Below are 15,377 nucleotides of genomic sequence, written 5' to 3'. Positions count from 1 at the left end.
GGCTCTCCCCGCATAAATACCAGCAACATTTGTTCATTTTTAAATCCTTCCTGGCATTTACAAGAAGTGATCGGAGTATTTTAAGATAAAACATTAAAACTTTATGCCTCAATGCATTTATACTACAACAGTTGAGTTAAGAACACTTCCTGGAAGAATGCCCGCACGAATTACGAAAAGGAAGTGGAAGTGAACGTACGGAAGAAAGATTCCTCCGGAAGTTTCACATTAAAATTCTGCAAACGGGGGCGAGGACGGAAAGAAACGCAGTTCAGTACATATATGGAATCATTATGCGTGTCATTCGTTGCGTCATTACGCACGCATCATTCCTCGGTGTGACAGGGAGGTGTTCAGAGTTGCCTTCAAGTACTCCCGAATAAATGTTTTTCTTCCGAGGAAAACAGACCTGGAGCAAGATTTTCTCATCAATTAATACGCTTTTATAAAATTTTATTTGAATATTCATCAAACCTCATAGGTATTAGTGTTTATATTAAATTAAAAGATTGACAAATCTGGGATAATTTGAGTTTAATGGGTCATTTTGGACAACGTCTTTAGAAAAATTCAATTTGAATCAGAACAATCAGTAAAGTACAATTATTTTTTTTACAAATCTGCCATGGTGCATTTGGGGGTTGTCAGACAAAAACATTGTGACTAATCCTCAAATGATTGTGTTTACAGACACAAAAGTACTAATTTATTTATACTACTTATCATTGGTAGTACAGATATTTCCTATAGATTTGAACGCACCTGTACTTTCTTCTCTGTGGCCGGAAAATACCTCAGATTGCTTTGTAAGAAGCTCCGCCCACTAACACTACGTCGACGCAGACGCTCATAACCAGGTGAAGAGTCCAGAATCTCCAGATTCCGAAACGTGAGCGCGTACGTGGTCTTTTGGACATGGGCTTTCTCCTGACCAAGATGTTGGCTGTGTTCGGGGACAGAGGTAAACTTCATTTAACGTTCCGGTGTCAGAATTCTGTCAGCTAATATTTAATCATGTTTCAGATTTTATGATTGTTGGAAATTAATCCCGAGAAATTACAGCGGCATTATTGTTACAATGTATAACATTTAAATAGTCAATTTTATTTAGCCAGTCAGAAAAAGTCTTAATTATCTCCCGCATCAAACATTATGTTCTCTATTATCAATTTACATACAAATATAGGTTTATTCTGATAATTATACATTCTATGTACAGTTAATGAGATGTTCATCACTGGACCGGTTTCATAGTTATGTTTTGATGCGATAAGACATAAAGTATTTTTCTTAGGACGTAAAAGTCTCTTATCTGATGTTGCACTGAGACATATTCCAACTGGATAACTTTATTTTTTTTACTTACAGACCACAAAGTCATCGTCGTGGGTTTGGACAACGCCGGAAAGACGACCATTCTCTATCAGTTGTGAGTGTCTTTCTAGCGCTGCTTTCAAAAATGCTTCTTGGTATGATATTTTATAATATTTATCTTCATCCCACGCCGTCAGTCTGACGAAGGAGGCCGTGCACACGTCGCCCACCATCGGCAGCAACGTGGAGGAGATCACTGTTCGGAAAACAAACTTCTTAGTTTGGGATATCGGCGGACAGGAGAGCCTCCGAGCCGGCTGGCTCTCGTACTACTGCAACACAGAGGTATCATCCAAATCCAATTCACAGGCCTGTAGCCACAATCTACAGGACAAACTAACCTCTTATGAAAATATATTTAAATCTGGGGGTATCATGCCCCTTAAATACGCATAATCATCATCAAAGAAAGTGAAAACTTTTCTTGTAACAAAACCATGCAGAAGTCACTCTTCTCTGAAACAGCTGGTTTAAAGTGCGATATTTTTTCATAGATTGATCGCGTCCTGCGCCCTCTTGCTGATTGCCGTTGCATCACCATTTATGATTGTGTGCTGTATTGTGTGCTTAAAAAAAAAAGCGATGACTTGTGTGCTTTCAGATTGTCATCATGGTTGTGGACAGCACGGACCGTGAACGCCTCACGCTCACCAAAGAAGAACTGCATCAAATGCTTTCCCACGAGGTACGAATCCACTTTTGCTCTCCGAGATGTTTGTTAAACACAGAGAAAGCCATTATGCCCCCCCCCGAGATCAAATTACAGCAGGACTAGTCTGGTCTGAAAGCCGCCTGCATGTGAAACCCTCTTTGTTGTGCGGGCGTCAGCAGCTCTCGCTCAGACGCTCGCTTGGTTTTTACCGTTCCCGATTGCGCCGTGGGTTATAAACCCGTGACGCACTGTGACGGGGACGCGTTGGCTTTTGCCCCAGTCAGCCCGTCACGTGGTTCGAATATTCCACTGAGGTTTCTGTTCTTCATTCCTGAAGTTGACGCGCTTTCAAAGGAGATCTTTCAGCTTGGTGACTATGAATGGACTCGGGAAGTGTCGTCTCCTGTAACGGGACTCGGCTTTGCAGAGCGGCGGCGCCGAGGCCCGCCGTCTGAGTCTCATCGTGTGGGATCAACTCCATTTACGAGGCTGCCATCAGTCTCGGGTCAAATGAACAGGTGTTGCATTCGCTCCTCTGCTCGCAGGACTTGCAGAAAGCAGCCGTCCTCGTTTTGGCCAACAAACAGGACGTGAAGGGCTCGATGACGGCGACGGAAATCTCCCAGTGCCTCACGCTCGACTCCATCACAACACATTCGTGGCACGTCCAAGCCTGCTGCGCCCTGACGGGAGAAGGGTGAGTCGAGCCGGCACCGGCGCTCTCTCGGCCTGTCTGTCGTCGGCCTGTCTGTCGTCGCCCTGCATGCGTCACGCGGCTGCATTAACCACCTGCGCTTTCGCCTTTCTTTCCCCTCCCAGTTTGCCTGCCAGTCTGGACTGGATGACGTCACAGGTCGTCGCACATTAGATCGGGGTCCTCGCGCTGAGCCGACCTGGCGAGAGTTTTGGGGCAAAGTCCTGTGAGCGTAGCAGCGTTCACGGGGCCCGCCTCGCCACACCTGCAGTGTGACTCACCTAGCCGTGCGAGGGCCTGCGGGGGGGGGGGGGGGGGGGCACCACCCAAGTCGCTCATCCACGTCAGCGTCGACGACGAATGACGAGTGCTGATCGTGTTTCCCGGACGATAACAGCCCACAAAAACAAGGGTGTTATTTCCCACCGTATCCTCTCAGTCATTTCTCTTTGTGCGAGACAATCCTGATTTTATTTATTATGAGTTTGTGTGGGGTTTTTTTATTGTCCCTGATTAGTTTCATTCATCTTTTACCTTAAACATTTGTGCACCTCACCAGTTCCAGAGTAGCTTTTAAATGATCAGCGGTGACGTTGTGTTACGCCTCTACATAAGATTTATTTACACTGTAGCTCCTTCGGCATCATTTTGGGATGCACCTGATTTATAAAAGTGTATTTTATGCCACTGAACAGGACACTTGTTAGACCGAAAGTAATTTATTTAGAAAAACAAAGCTCTTCAACTGTATATTATAGCTGAATGACAAGGAGCTAGCTGCTATGGAGTCCTGTGAGTCATTTTATTGTAAATATATTGTGGAATGTTTTTTAAAATAAATATTAATTCAAATATGTGCTCTGTGTGTCGTCCATCCTGTGGCTCCAATCATTTGCTTCGATAAATGATAACGCAGTGTTCTCGTGAAGAGGTTAAAGCAACCTGTAATAAGAGCATTGTCCCAACGTAAAACTATAAATACTGCAGTTTTCTTATTCCGTGTACACAAAGGATTTAAAAAACACAGCACTATTGATTGCATTCTGCAATTTACCATTAATGTGCTTGTTTGTGTGTACTATTTGGTGGATCTGAGGAAGTTTTTCTTAAGGGGGTTTATGGCAGCAGCAACAAAACTTTGCATTGCGTTTATAAAATCCAAATTATTTTTCATTAATAATAGACGTCGTTGAGAAAAAGCCAAACAGGGGGCATCCGGATTTGAACCGGGGACCTCTTGATCTGCAGTCAAATGCTCTACCACTGAGCTATACCCCCTTCCGGTGGAAGCCGTTCCGTACAGCAGTAATCAAAACTACAAAAACAATATGCGAATGACTTTATTGTTGACCATTGTTCTTACCACAGTATAACGACTTTTTGTCGGATTTAACTATCGTGCGGCGTGACGTCATATTGAACACAACAGGAATTTATTAGCGAGTATGTGCTAAATCGGTGCAGTCGCTGTTAGCTTACAAACAATGTATGTACGACGGCGAAATGTCTCCCCCATTTGGTAAGATGACGTCATTTCCTTTCGCCGTAGAACGCTGGAAACCTGTGTTGTTCCGACGCAGTTTGATGTGTGACAACCACGTCGGCTTGGTTCGGCTGCATTCGAGCACAGAAACAGACCGGGGTGTGTTTACTGGAATATTATAGCTTTGGTTAAAAGTGCGTATTTATTTAGCAACATTGTGGTACGGATTAAAATGGCTGTTTCCTTGAAGCTTGAAGGAACCTCTGATCTCATGGGTACAATATGCGGTCAAAAAAGAAGCCGACTTATTTAAACAATGCATAAATACAGAATCTCTACTTACTAGTCATGGTTATTTAAAATTAACAGAGTGGAACTTTGGTTCGGATTTTATTTAAGAAATTATATAAGCTCATGAAATAAAATAGAGTGTGAAACCAGGTATTATTGTTCCCTCCGCCGAGGAGGTTATGTTTTTGCCTGTTAGTTAGGATTACAGAAAAACTGCTGGATGTATCTTGTTGAAAATAAATCTGAAGATGGGTCTTGGTCTAACTTAGATCCCAATAAATCTTGAGAGCAATCCAAATATGCGTACATACTATAATAGTATGTACAATAGTACTACAATATATAAGTTGTGAAAGCATAATGCATGTGAGGTATGAGATATAGATATACCATAAGCCAGCACGCTATGATAGATGGACCCCTCCTCTTCCTCTCTGCAATGCTTATCTGGTTAACGGGTTCCAGCTGAGGGGATCTCACTTCTGGATGTTTTCACTGAAATCTTTTCTGGCATTTGGACCATCACATCAATTCATGCAGTCTCTCCAAGAGCATGAGATAATGTGCCGCGTGCTATCGCAAACATTCCTCTTTTAGGTATGGATTCACGCTTTTGTCATTTTCTCTTTAATTGAATACAAACATCTGACACTGAAGCTCGTTATTTTCTCCGAATTATTTGTCTTTTAATTTGGAGATATAAATGAATAGATGCGAAATTGATCATCATCATTCCAACCCTTGCGTTTATGTGCTTTTAGCATGTTCTGCTGTGCTTTATGTGCTACTTCATGAGCTTCTGTTACATGGGGGGGGGGGCACACATGTTTCAAAGAGTCCTAAACAAACATGGAATGAGCATTACCATAATTAGCGCTGACTTTAGACCTGGCGTTTTCACCATGTCTGCGTTTTGTCTGGATGTCCGGCCTTTTAAAGTGTGCAGAAGTCTCACCCAGCTGATCCTTGTGTCTTTGGCGATTGCCATGGCGACGGACAGACAGAACTGAGGAGGAGAGAAAGGGTGGTGTGTGTGTGTGTGTGTGCACACAGAGATTCAGAGAGAGTAAAAGAGTGACTCGTGGAAGTGGGATGCAGAGTGAACGGTGTTTGTGAGGAGAAGAGACGAGCCGAGAGCCTTTTCCCCCTTGTACTTTGTCTTTTTGAGGCTCAGCATGCGTTTGGGTTTGGTGATGCTGCTCCTCTGCCTCTCCCAGCCCGAGCTGGCAGCAGATCGGGTTCGCCAGCATGCAGGTGAGCGCTGTGTTTTCTCCCTTTGTCATTATTTCATCTTTTCTCCCGTCCTTCCCGTCTGGTCTTAAATGTGACACAGATTCATGCTCACAGGAGTGGAAAGTCTGACTTGTAGTTTCACCAGTTTGATTTATTGCTTCAGTGGTAATTCAATGTTTTTAACTGTGTAAAGGGTTTTCATGCTCTGTCCATCTCTTCAGTTGTGAAATGAACCCTTCGTTTCTCCTTTATCTCAATGCTGCTGTTTTGATCCGCTGCAACCTCTTGGTGGAGCGGCAGACGGGCAATGCCTTGCCATTTTCAGTTTATGCACAAAAGTAACTGAGCCTGTTAACCATAAAGAGCGCAATAAAAAAAACACCCGATTCCACAAGCATGCGGCTGCATCTAAGCAACAACCCACAAACGGTTCTCTCAGGTTTAAACTTAGACGGAGGCTTTTGCTTTTCCTCCTGCTTCTCGCTTAAATTGCAGGAGGGTTGTGATGAGCTTTGTAGTTCTTTTTAAAATATTATATGTAGGAGGCATGTTTTGGACATTTATTTTTGATTTATTTCTAATTAGCCTGACTATAATCACAAACTCCACCCCTATAATTAAAAATACAAATTATTACTTATTACTGATATTCAATCAAAAATCGCTTAATATCCCTGCTGTTTTTAGGAGGCATATATTTGTTGATTGTATTTATATATTTTATGTTTATATATATTTTTTTCTTTAATTCTTTGGAGCAACCTGGAATCAGAATTTCCTTCAGGATTAATAAAGTTCTATTTTATCTTATCTTTGATCTTATTCTGATAAACCAGCGTATCTTCCTTTACTGCGCCTGACGTGCTTTTATATGCCCTGTCAGAGATCATTATATACTGCTCAGATTTTTGAAAAATGACTTTCATCCCAAGAGACTCGTCCACACCTGAAACGAATCGTGCACCCAGGCAGACGTGACCTCAGGCTCCTCTTGTTTTCTCTCGATACTGCAGAGAAGTTTGCTTAACAAACGGCCTGAATCCGATCTGGAGACAAAAGCTTAGATGGGAAAAGTGTGTAGGCAAGGTGAACAAATGATTTGTGGCACTGGATCACAGATGGGATGTTATCGCCTGCTGATTCCTGATTCACTTCTATTTATTTACTTTATATAAAAGTCACGTGACGTTCGCCTGGCGAAAGCAAAGCTCACTTGTGTTTTAGGAAAAAATGAAATGTGCAGAACTAACAGCTGAGATACTTGTATTTGGCTTGTGTCGTAGTTCTGAACAGTGCTTGTGTTGGTAATGGTTCTGGATCTTTCCCCGCTTCAGTCGGTTCCCTTATCAGAGAATGAAAAGTAAAAACAAACACATAACATTCACGTCTCCCATGATGAGATTTCATTGAATCAGACCAGAAGAGATCGTCAGTGCGCTCAGGTTCTCTTCATAAACATGAACGATATTGGAAAGGCCTAAGTGTTATCGTGAAATGTAAGTCGGTTGCAGCCTCCTCGGGGTGTTATAAATTAAATTAGCTGCTTTTCTATAATGTTTGATTTATTTAAGTGTGTTTCTATCCAAGCATCGTTGCCATGGTAATGTGTTGAGCACTCTCGTCTCATTTACCGGCCAAAGCACAGCAGATTAACCACCTTATCAGCTCATGTCTTTTCTCAGACACAAATATTTTATTTATTTTTATTTTTTCAATCTCCAAGACCAACGTGGCTTGATTGTCTAGAGGGAAAACCTTCCAGTGGAAGGGAACCAAAGAGTTGCACCATCTGAGGCTGAACCGCACGACTCGAAAGGAATTACGTGTGTTTATTGTGGGTGATGTTGAGGAGCCCGGGCCAACTCCTCCAGCCCCCAGTTCAGGAAGGGCGTGTACTCGCTGCGAATCCCAGCTGACCGCTCACAGAAAAAGGCATCTAGACGTCGCGGTCGGGCCGATCATGAGAGAGAGAGAGAGAGAGAGAGCAAAGGTCAGGATTCGGTCCAGAACCTCTGCCCTTTAATGCTGCATGTTTATTTATATTTTTAAAAGTGGTTCCTGTTTGACATCACCGGGTGCCGCTTCTACGCTGGTGCCGTAAAGGCCTGGGCGCAAAATGAAACGTGAAAGTCTTATCTATTCTTAGGCAAGACAGCCCCCCCCCCTGTTGCTTCCCGACAGGACGAGAACACATGCTAAACAAATCAAGGCCCGTCTTGACACTGATTCACCACTGAAGTATTCTACTGGATTTCTTGGCAGTTAAAATTTAATCATATACACAAGAATTTACAATCTGTGCAGCTGTTAGCCATAAGATAAGCATTCTTTATTTTTTTTTGCATGAAAAGCTTCAACTTAAATGTCAAAACACCGTCAACATCCATCAAGTTATCTTTCTCTGAGGATTCTTCATAGATCATGCTTCTATCTTTTCTTACTTTATTTTATTTTATACAACCTCTGGTATCAGTTCGTATTCCAGAAATGCAAAACAAGAAACCAGCCTTTCTCTCGATTTGCTGATGCTTTTTTTCACTCTTTAAACAGAATTTATTTCCAAATTGGTACTTCTTTTTTAGGGTATTCTGCATGAATTCTTGCAGAGAAGGAGCAGAACTCTTTACGCGATCCGGTGATCGTTCCTCCTGAACATCTCAGACGAAACGACTCCCATCTGACTTGCTTTCCCTCTCCGCCGGTGATCTGATATTACGAGCCATTCATTTCTACATTCTGACTCTGCACCCCTCCCAGCATCTGTAAACCAGAACATGCTTATCTGCAGACCTCAGCAACTGTGCTCGCACCACGCTTCGTCTTATTCCACACACATGTATATGAAACAGGGTGGATCCGCCGTTGAACATGAACGCAAACGAGCGTATTATTCCATAAGCTGCACGTTCGTTTAAGCGCCACCTGATTTAATGGAGGGGCGGAGAGACGCACTCGTGAACAGACGCAATAAACGGGCCTGTGAGGTCAGGACTTTTTGGATTGTCACCTCAGAAACTTGTTGACGGCACGCTGCGTGTTTTACTGGCGGTGGGTGACGTCAGTGCAATTACGTCTGAATGAGGAGTGAAGCTTGAATCACTCTGAACTCGCACAGGATGTGGACGCAACCATGGCAACCTGGTCAGAAAGTCAACATGTCAGGTTTAATATCCTTAAATGTCTTTTCCTGTTGATTGTCCCCCCTTTTTCTTTGACATGACGCCGCCTGCTTTAACAGCATTCTGCTGGAACGATTGATCTCCGTGTTTTCTCATTAGCTTTGAACGCATTCAGATTTTTGCATGTCCTGACACGACACCAAAGCAACAGACGCCCTGCATTAGGAGTTCGCTTCCTCATGCCCTGGCGAGCTAAACACACTCCCTTGGTTTCATTAAGGTTTCCCCCCCCCCCCCCCCCCACACACACACAAAGTACACCCATGGATTCAAATAGATTTTTAATGTCAACATTAAAATATCAATGAGTGAGAAGACATGGGCCCACCCACGTTGTGAGAGAGATGTGATTTAATTTTATTACTTGTAACACAGAAAGTAGGTTGGGGCTGAATGTTCTGTTTTTGCACATCAAACGTTTTTATACGTTTGAACCGCACACTTCTAAGAGGGTTTAGAACTTCCCTGTTTTTATTGTTATTGCACCGACCGATGAGTGAAAAATTAAAACTACCTCAGTGAATTCTCTCCAGGATTTACATTCACGTCGCTCACGTTTAAAAACAAGCACGGCCTTTTCGCTGCAGGCGATGTTAGCATGATTTTCGGCCTAGCTTGGAGCCCACGGCGAAGATAAAAGAACGCTTCAAGGCGCAGGTAGGGTTTGTTTGAGCTTGGACGACCTAACCGGATCACTCGGAGCTCCGAAAGCGTCGCCCCGCTCAGTTTTACTCTGCTCAACAGCTAATCGTCCCCGGCATGGAACCACCGCAGCAGCAGAGACGAACTCTTCGCGGAAAGCCAAGCTAAACCACGGCAGGAAATTAGCGGTGCTCCAAGCTCGGGAAAGCTGAACATGACGGTGTGATTTGCCTGGCTTTTTGTTTTGTTTTTGTTTAAATATCTACCGCGCCGACTCCTGTCGTTCCCCTGAAAGCCAGGAAGAAAACAGCGAACGCTTAAGTACAGGAACCGGGCCCCGAAGATAGGGTTAGAGCGCACTCACACACCGCGGAGACCGGCGCGCAGGCGAGGAGTATTTATAGGCCTCGCGTGACGTCACCGCCGTGTTTTCCGTACTGGACTTAATAGAGCCGCAGTCACAAACCAATTACCGTAATATGCATTCCCTGGATGAACAAATCAATCCCTGACATTATTATTGTGTCTGGCAAAATCCCGTTCCAAATCCATGAAGTGTTATTTTGACAACCTGGAAATAACAGACATCTGGGTCGTGTTTTAACTGAACTGTTGTTCAGTATCTGGACGATCTCCAAAATAAGGTCACCCCGCTTTACTCAAGTTTTTTTTTTTCTTGTACAAACAATAAATGGTTCTCGCCAAACAGCCTTTATGACTTTGATTCACTTTTTTAAATCCCAACAGCTTTTATGAGCATATAAACCTTTTTTTTATTCAATTGTCTCATCGAAATAAAGGAAAAATAATTGCACTTTTCAAGTCTGAGAGCTTGCTGCTGTATTCAGATGCAATCTGCGTTTGAATCACAGAATGGGGCAGATTTTTCCTGGAAGCAGCACAAACTTGAATTCTTCTGAAATTAAAGTTTTGTATTCTTTGATCATTGCATTTTATTTAAGATAACGCAGGCAGTTTGTTTAAAAAAATAAGAAAAAAACATTGCCAAGATTAGCACACTTAGTTTCTCAGGAAAACAACAAGGACAAATCTGATTTGACATTTAATAAAATAAATGTATTTTACTATCCCAACACCATATAAGGTGCGTATCTTGTGCTTGTGAACACTTTGGCTGCTCATCTAAGTCAGTTTTCTTGTACAACTCAAAATGCACAGCGACAGCACAGACTTGTGTTTTCGCTGCAGGCCAAGATACACAGAATTAGAACCAAATAAATGTAGCCTGCTGTGGAAATTCATGTCCCACAGAGTAGAAAATCACAGCGGCGGTGCCACGGTAAAATAAACTCTCATCATCGACACAAATATGTGGCATACAAGGTATCAATTACAACGCCCACAACTCTAAAACAAAGCCTCCCTACCCTGCTTCGTGTGTCAAATATGGTTCATATTGTTTGTAGGGTTTGACAGCTCTTTTTTTTTTTTTTTAGATAACTGGTACAGCGTGAGCTCACAGCAGCATGGAGGGTCAAATGGAGGCGATGGTCCTCCTCACACAGCTCAGAGGTCGTCCTCGGGACAGGCCAGGATGAGCCGGGCGGTCTTGGGTGGAGGACTGACCATCGACACCCTGCCAGACAACGTGACACGTGTGGTGGTGAGTTCTGCGCCGCGGTGTTTCTCTCGCGATGGTAATGTCATGTGGCGTTTATTATGATGTTCTCCTTGTTTGAGTTGGAGTTCAACACTCCCCTCTCTTCCCTCGCCACTTCTCCCGGGGAAGTAAATGACAGCCTGTGATTTAAACAAGCAAAGAGTGAGGCCTTTGATGCCTTTATGACGCAGTCTCTGAACGCATGCTCATATTTCCGTGTGCTCGTCTTGTGTCCCTGTCTGGAAGGAGGACTCTGGCAAGTATTATACGTGGCGTAGCTTTGGCCCAGCTGACCAGGCAACGCAGGAACTATGGGTAGACATGAATGACGTCCGGCACGGTCAAGTTAGAGTCCATGGCATCCTGTCAAATTCATACAAGCAGGCTGTGGTGAGTTTCAAAAAAGAAATGGTGCTTGTATGGAAAGCGTGCATTCGGTCCTTCAGGCCGTGGTGCTGCAGAACCTCAACACTGATGCCCATATCGCTAGCATTAGCATTAGCATTTATAGTTTGATACATTTTGTTTTTGTCTGCTCCTGCTCTCCGTCTCTCCATCACTTCCCTGTCCATCTCCTTGTTGACTCTCCTCCTTCCTGTCATTCTCTCTCTCTCTCTCTCTCAACCCAGCCGGTCAGACAGATGGCCGCCCAGCATGAGCCTTCGGTTCTGTCCAAGCTTTCTGCCTGTTAAAGGGAAGTTTTTCCTTGCCTCCATTGCCAAAGTGCTTGTTGGGTTCTGTCTTTTCCTGCAGGTATTTCCCTGCAAATCCTGGAAAGTGCCTTGAGATAACTTCCTGTTGTGATCTGGCGCTATATAGATAAAGTTGAATTGAACTTGAGTTTATATTATTATTATTATTATTATGCACATAGGAGGACTTTCCCTGCAAGTTGAACACACATCAAACATACGGCAAACACCTCCCTTTTCTTGACCTGTATTGTCCAACGCTTGAACCTCATACTTGCAGCTTCAGTACTTCTCTGTCACAGACGCCAATTCAGCCAGCATAGTGGGAGAAGGAGCAGCTGAAACAGCAGTTATTACCTCATAATGTAAATAGCTGTGCTAAGATTAATGATTCCACAGGTTTGGAAATTCAAAACGCAGGTGTATAGTGCCTTATTATGAAGCAGCTCAAATTGCTCTCCGGGGTAATCATTTTCGTCGCTGATTTCACCACGGCCAGCGTTCCCCTTCTGCCCTCTCGTGATCTTATGCCTGATAAAGTGGATTTTGAGAATTAATCACGGGGCTGTGGATCTCAGCTATTTGGCAGACTCTCTGTTTTTGAGAAAGTTCACACCCGTAAGCCTCGATGGACTGCTCTCACACTGCCAAGAGCCTCATTGCAGAAGAGTTACATCAGACTGCATGCTGGGAAAGTGTTTGTCACAGACAGGCCGATTGTAAAACCCCAGGCGGAACCCAGGAAACATGTATTTGTGTCAATGATTTGGTATCATGGACGGCCTGCAAGACTTGTGGGGGTATAGCTCAGTGGTAGAGCATTTGACTGCAGATCAAGAGGTCCCCGGTTCAAATCCGAGTGCCCCCTAAATTATGGAGAAAATGTCTATTTATTAAAAACAGATCATTCCTGAGACATGGCTCGCTGTGATTAGAATGCAAAATAAAATTAAAAAACATATCTGGACTTCACAGAAAATGTTAAGTTTTACAGTTTAAAACGGTAAAAACAATATTTCTACGACAGAAATGGACATTTAAGTATTTTGCAGGCTTCCCTTTCCTCACATCAAGAGTTTTAATACCCGTTTCTGCTCTCTTTGCAGCGGGTCGCCCTGTCATTCGAGTTTCCTTTTTATGGACACTACCTGAGGCAGGTGACCATAGCAACAGGAGGTTGGTTTTAATTTGACGCCAGATGCTCTAACGCCCTCGCCTGTACACCTTCAGAAGAGAAGATGCTCGCTCGAGTCTCATGCGCGTTTCTGTCTCGTCTTTCTTTAGGCTTCATTTTCACGGGGGACATCACTCACCGTATGTTGACCACGACTCAGTACATTGCCCCGCTAATGGCGAATTTTGACCCCAGCTACTCCCAAGATTCCACAGTGCAATACCTGGATAACGGTACCTCCTTTCTCTATTTGAGCGTGTTCCCGTTTCTCAGAATGACTCGGTGCGACTCCTCTTTGACTCTTGCTCTCCTCAGGGGAGCTGTTCGTGGTCCAGTGGGAGCAGGTCAGGCTGTCGGGGAAAGAAGCGGAAGGAGCGTTCACATTTCAGGCCGCCCTCTACAAAACAGGAGCCATCACCTTCAGCTTCCGAGACGTGGGACACCCTCCGTTCCGTGCACCAGTTCTCTCCCTCTTTATCACTGCACGAACGAAACGTTTCCCGTTATTTTATTTTTTTTACAGATACCTCTGTCGTTAGATGAGATTGGCTCTGCTGAGCATCCAGTGAAGGTTGGTCTGTCTGATGCCTTCATGGTCATCTCTCCTTCTCTCCAGTCTCCAGGTCAGCAGTTGTATTTGTTCCTGCACCCCTACGGAAATCTTGCACACAAAAAAGAAATACTTACCCCTGTGCTTTCTCTAACACAGACGCCCAACGGCAGACCATTTACGAGTACCACCGGGTGGAGATAGACACCACGAAGATCAGCGGCTACTCTGCCGTTCAGTTTACTCCACTGCCTAGTGAGCGAGCGCCATTCCTCGTCATTGACATTAAAGTCTCATTTCCAACTGTTCCAACTTGTCCATGTGTCTCTGTCCAGCCTGCCTGCTGCACGACAGCTGTGAGCTCTGCGTCTCGTTCAACCGAACCTCTGGCTGCAGCTGGTGCAATGTCCTCCAGAGGTGAGTGAGATCCCAAAGCAACCCGACGATCGATAGTGAAGTCTGGTGAGCGCCTGTTGTGTTTGCCGTAGGTGTTCAGATGGCATGGATAGACACAGACAGGAGTGGCTCGACTATGGCTGCCCAGAGGAGGTACGGCTGGACATTAGAGAGTAATATGTGCTTAACTGCAGTTTTCCATCGTCATGCATCTTTTACATTGTATATGGGCAGAGCAAAAACGCCACCTGTGAGGATTACTTCAGGAATGACAGCTCCACCAGTTCTTCAATCACGCCGCCGATCGAGGGCGCGACATTTTTCACTCCTCGACAAAGAAGCTGTGAAAGCAACGGTGAGGCTTCCTTTGGCAGTATAGCGGCATTGCGAGTGCAGCATTTCACAATAATGACACGTTTTACCACTCAGTAAAATAGATTTTAAGAGGCTTTCTTCCTTCAGAGGAGACCAAGCATCATATATTAAAAACCGACAATGGTAAGTAAATTATTTTAAGAGCCATTAGCGTTAGGTTTTTCTCTGCGGACTAAAAAATATTCTTAAATTACAGATGCGACAACGGATACTTCAACTGGAAGGGATGGCTTGGCTAACACAGGAGTGATAGCCGGTGTAGCGGCTGCTCTGGTGCTTCTTTTGGCTCTGGTTCTTGTAGCTCTTTACATCAACTACCATCCGAGCCCTGCATCACCGCTTTACCTCATCCAGGTGAGTGATGAGCATGTCCTTCACCTGCCCTGACAAGAGCAAGGTTCCTTTAATTATAAATACCGATTATTATTGTTATTATTATTTGTGCTTTCATTAATTGTCCCCATAAATCATATATTTATGCTTTAACGAAAAAAAAAAAAAGTCCACATCAATCAAAACTTTCTGTGCTTGCTTTTCTTAGCGACGCAAGGCCTGCTGGCCTTCCTGGAAATTTCAGAAGCAACAAACCGGTTACACAGAAGTGGAAGGAGAGGGCCATGAAAAAGAAAGCACTATTGAAACTGGGCCATGCTGAAAAAACAACAACAACAACAACAAGATGCTTGCATTAAACTGTTTTATAAAAACATTGACGTTATATTTCTCAAAAAAACTTTGATTTTACATCCAGTTTAACTTCAATATTCAGTTGGATTGTTTGAAGCTGTTCATGTGTCTGATTCAAAAAAAAAAAGAGAGATAGAAATGGTTGTAGCAGCTAAGTGTGTGATATCAAATGATTTCATTCAAATTTTATATCCCCACTGGAATAAATCATCCCTTTTATATAATTTGACAGCAGTGAAATGTGAATTGCAGTTGGCAACAATAGGAAAATACATGAACTATATGCCGTTGTACATTAAATAACCGAAATTTTGTGTGTGCTTTATTTTCAGTT

At 43.6% G+C, this 15,377-nt stretch overlaps 2 protein-coding genes and 2 non-coding genes across 5 annotated transcripts; 3 read left to right on the top strand and 1 right to left on the bottom strand.

Moving 5' to 3' along the window:
• The first annotated feature begins 867 nt into the window (after positions 1-867).
• On the top strand, positions 868-3,564 carry arl5c (ADP-ribosylation factor-like 5C). 2 transcript variants are annotated; one of them, XM_068750431.1, is made up of 6 exons: positions 868-961; positions 1,369-1,429; positions 1,512-1,659; positions 1,976-2,059; positions 2,581-2,723; positions 2,846-3,564. In XM_068750431.1, the coding sequence occupies exons 1-6, from the start codon at positions 916-918 to the stop codon at positions 2,892-2,894; spliced, it is 531 nt and encodes a 176-aa protein (XP_068606532.1). In that variant the 5' UTR covers positions 868-915; the 3' UTR covers positions 2,895-3,564. The 2 variants fall into 2 exon arrangements, with proteins under 2 accessions (XP_068606532.1, XP_068606531.1); XM_068750430.1 differs by having other exon boundaries at positions 2,572-2,723.
• A 362-nt stretch (positions 3,565-3,926) lies between these two features.
• trnac-gca (transfer RNA cysteine (anticodon GCA)) lies at positions 3,927-3,998 on the bottom strand. The gene has a single exon. It is a non-coding gene; the product is annotated as a tRNA-Cys (tRNA).
• A 1,671-nt stretch (positions 3,999-5,669) lies between these two features.
• On the top strand, positions 5,670-15,011 carry LOC137906107 (plexin domain-containing protein 1-like). Its single transcript, XM_068750405.1, has 14 exons — positions 5,670-5,748; positions 11,006-11,172; positions 11,416-11,559; positions 12,968-13,037; positions 13,146-13,268; positions 13,351-13,469; positions 13,559-13,658; positions 13,745-13,840; positions 13,921-14,002; positions 14,074-14,134; positions 14,216-14,336; positions 14,444-14,479; positions 14,553-14,710; positions 14,898-15,011. Exons 1-14 carry the CDS (start codon positions 5,670-5,672, stop codon positions 15,009-15,011), a joined length of 1,470 nt encoding a protein of 489 aa, XP_068606506.1.
• Positions 12,658-12,729, top strand: trnac-gca (transfer RNA cysteine (anticodon GCA)). Its single transcript has one exon. It is a non-coding gene; the product is annotated as a tRNA-Cys (tRNA).
• Positions 15,012-15,377: the final 366 nt, after the last annotated feature.

This window comes from Brachionichthys hirsutus, chromosome 16 (assembly GCF_040956055.1).
Source record: "Brachionichthys hirsutus isolate HB-005 chromosome 16, CSIRO-AGI_Bhir_v1, whole genome shotgun sequence".
Classification (NCBI taxonomy): Eukaryota; Metazoa; Chordata; class Actinopteri; order Lophiiformes; family Brachionichthyidae; genus Brachionichthys; species Brachionichthys hirsutus.
Note: the sequence above shows the minus strand (reverse complement) of the source record. Positions and strands in the feature narration are given on the sequence as shown.

Excerpts from the sequence above, each read along its gene's own strand:
- LOC137906107 (XM_068750405.1), top strand. The coding sequence starts at position 5,670 with ATGCGTTTGGGTTTGGTGATGCTGCTCCTCTGCCTCTCCCAGCCCGAG. Across the intron at positions 5,749-11,005 it reads TCGGGTTCGCCAGCATGCAG|ATAACTGGTACAGCGTGAGC; the intron begins GTGAGCGCTGTG and ends TTTTTTTTTTAG. Across the intron at positions 14,711-14,897 it reads CACCGCTTTACCTCATCCAG|CGACGCAAGGCCTGCTGGCC; the intron begins GTGAGTGATGAG and ends TGCTTTTCTTAG.
- arl5c (XM_068750430.1), top strand. The coding sequence starts at position 916 with ATGGGCTTTCTCCTGACCAAGATGTTGGCTGTGTTCGGGGACAGAG. Across the intron at positions 1,430-1,511 it reads ACGACCATTCTCTATCAGTT|TCTGACGAAGGAGGCCGTGC; the intron begins GTGAGTGTCTTT and ends CCACGCCGTCAG. Across the intron at positions 2,724-2,845 it reads TGCGCCCTGACGGGAGAAGG|TTTGCCTGCCAGTCTGGACT; the intron begins GTGAGTCGAGCC and ends TTCCCCTCCCAG.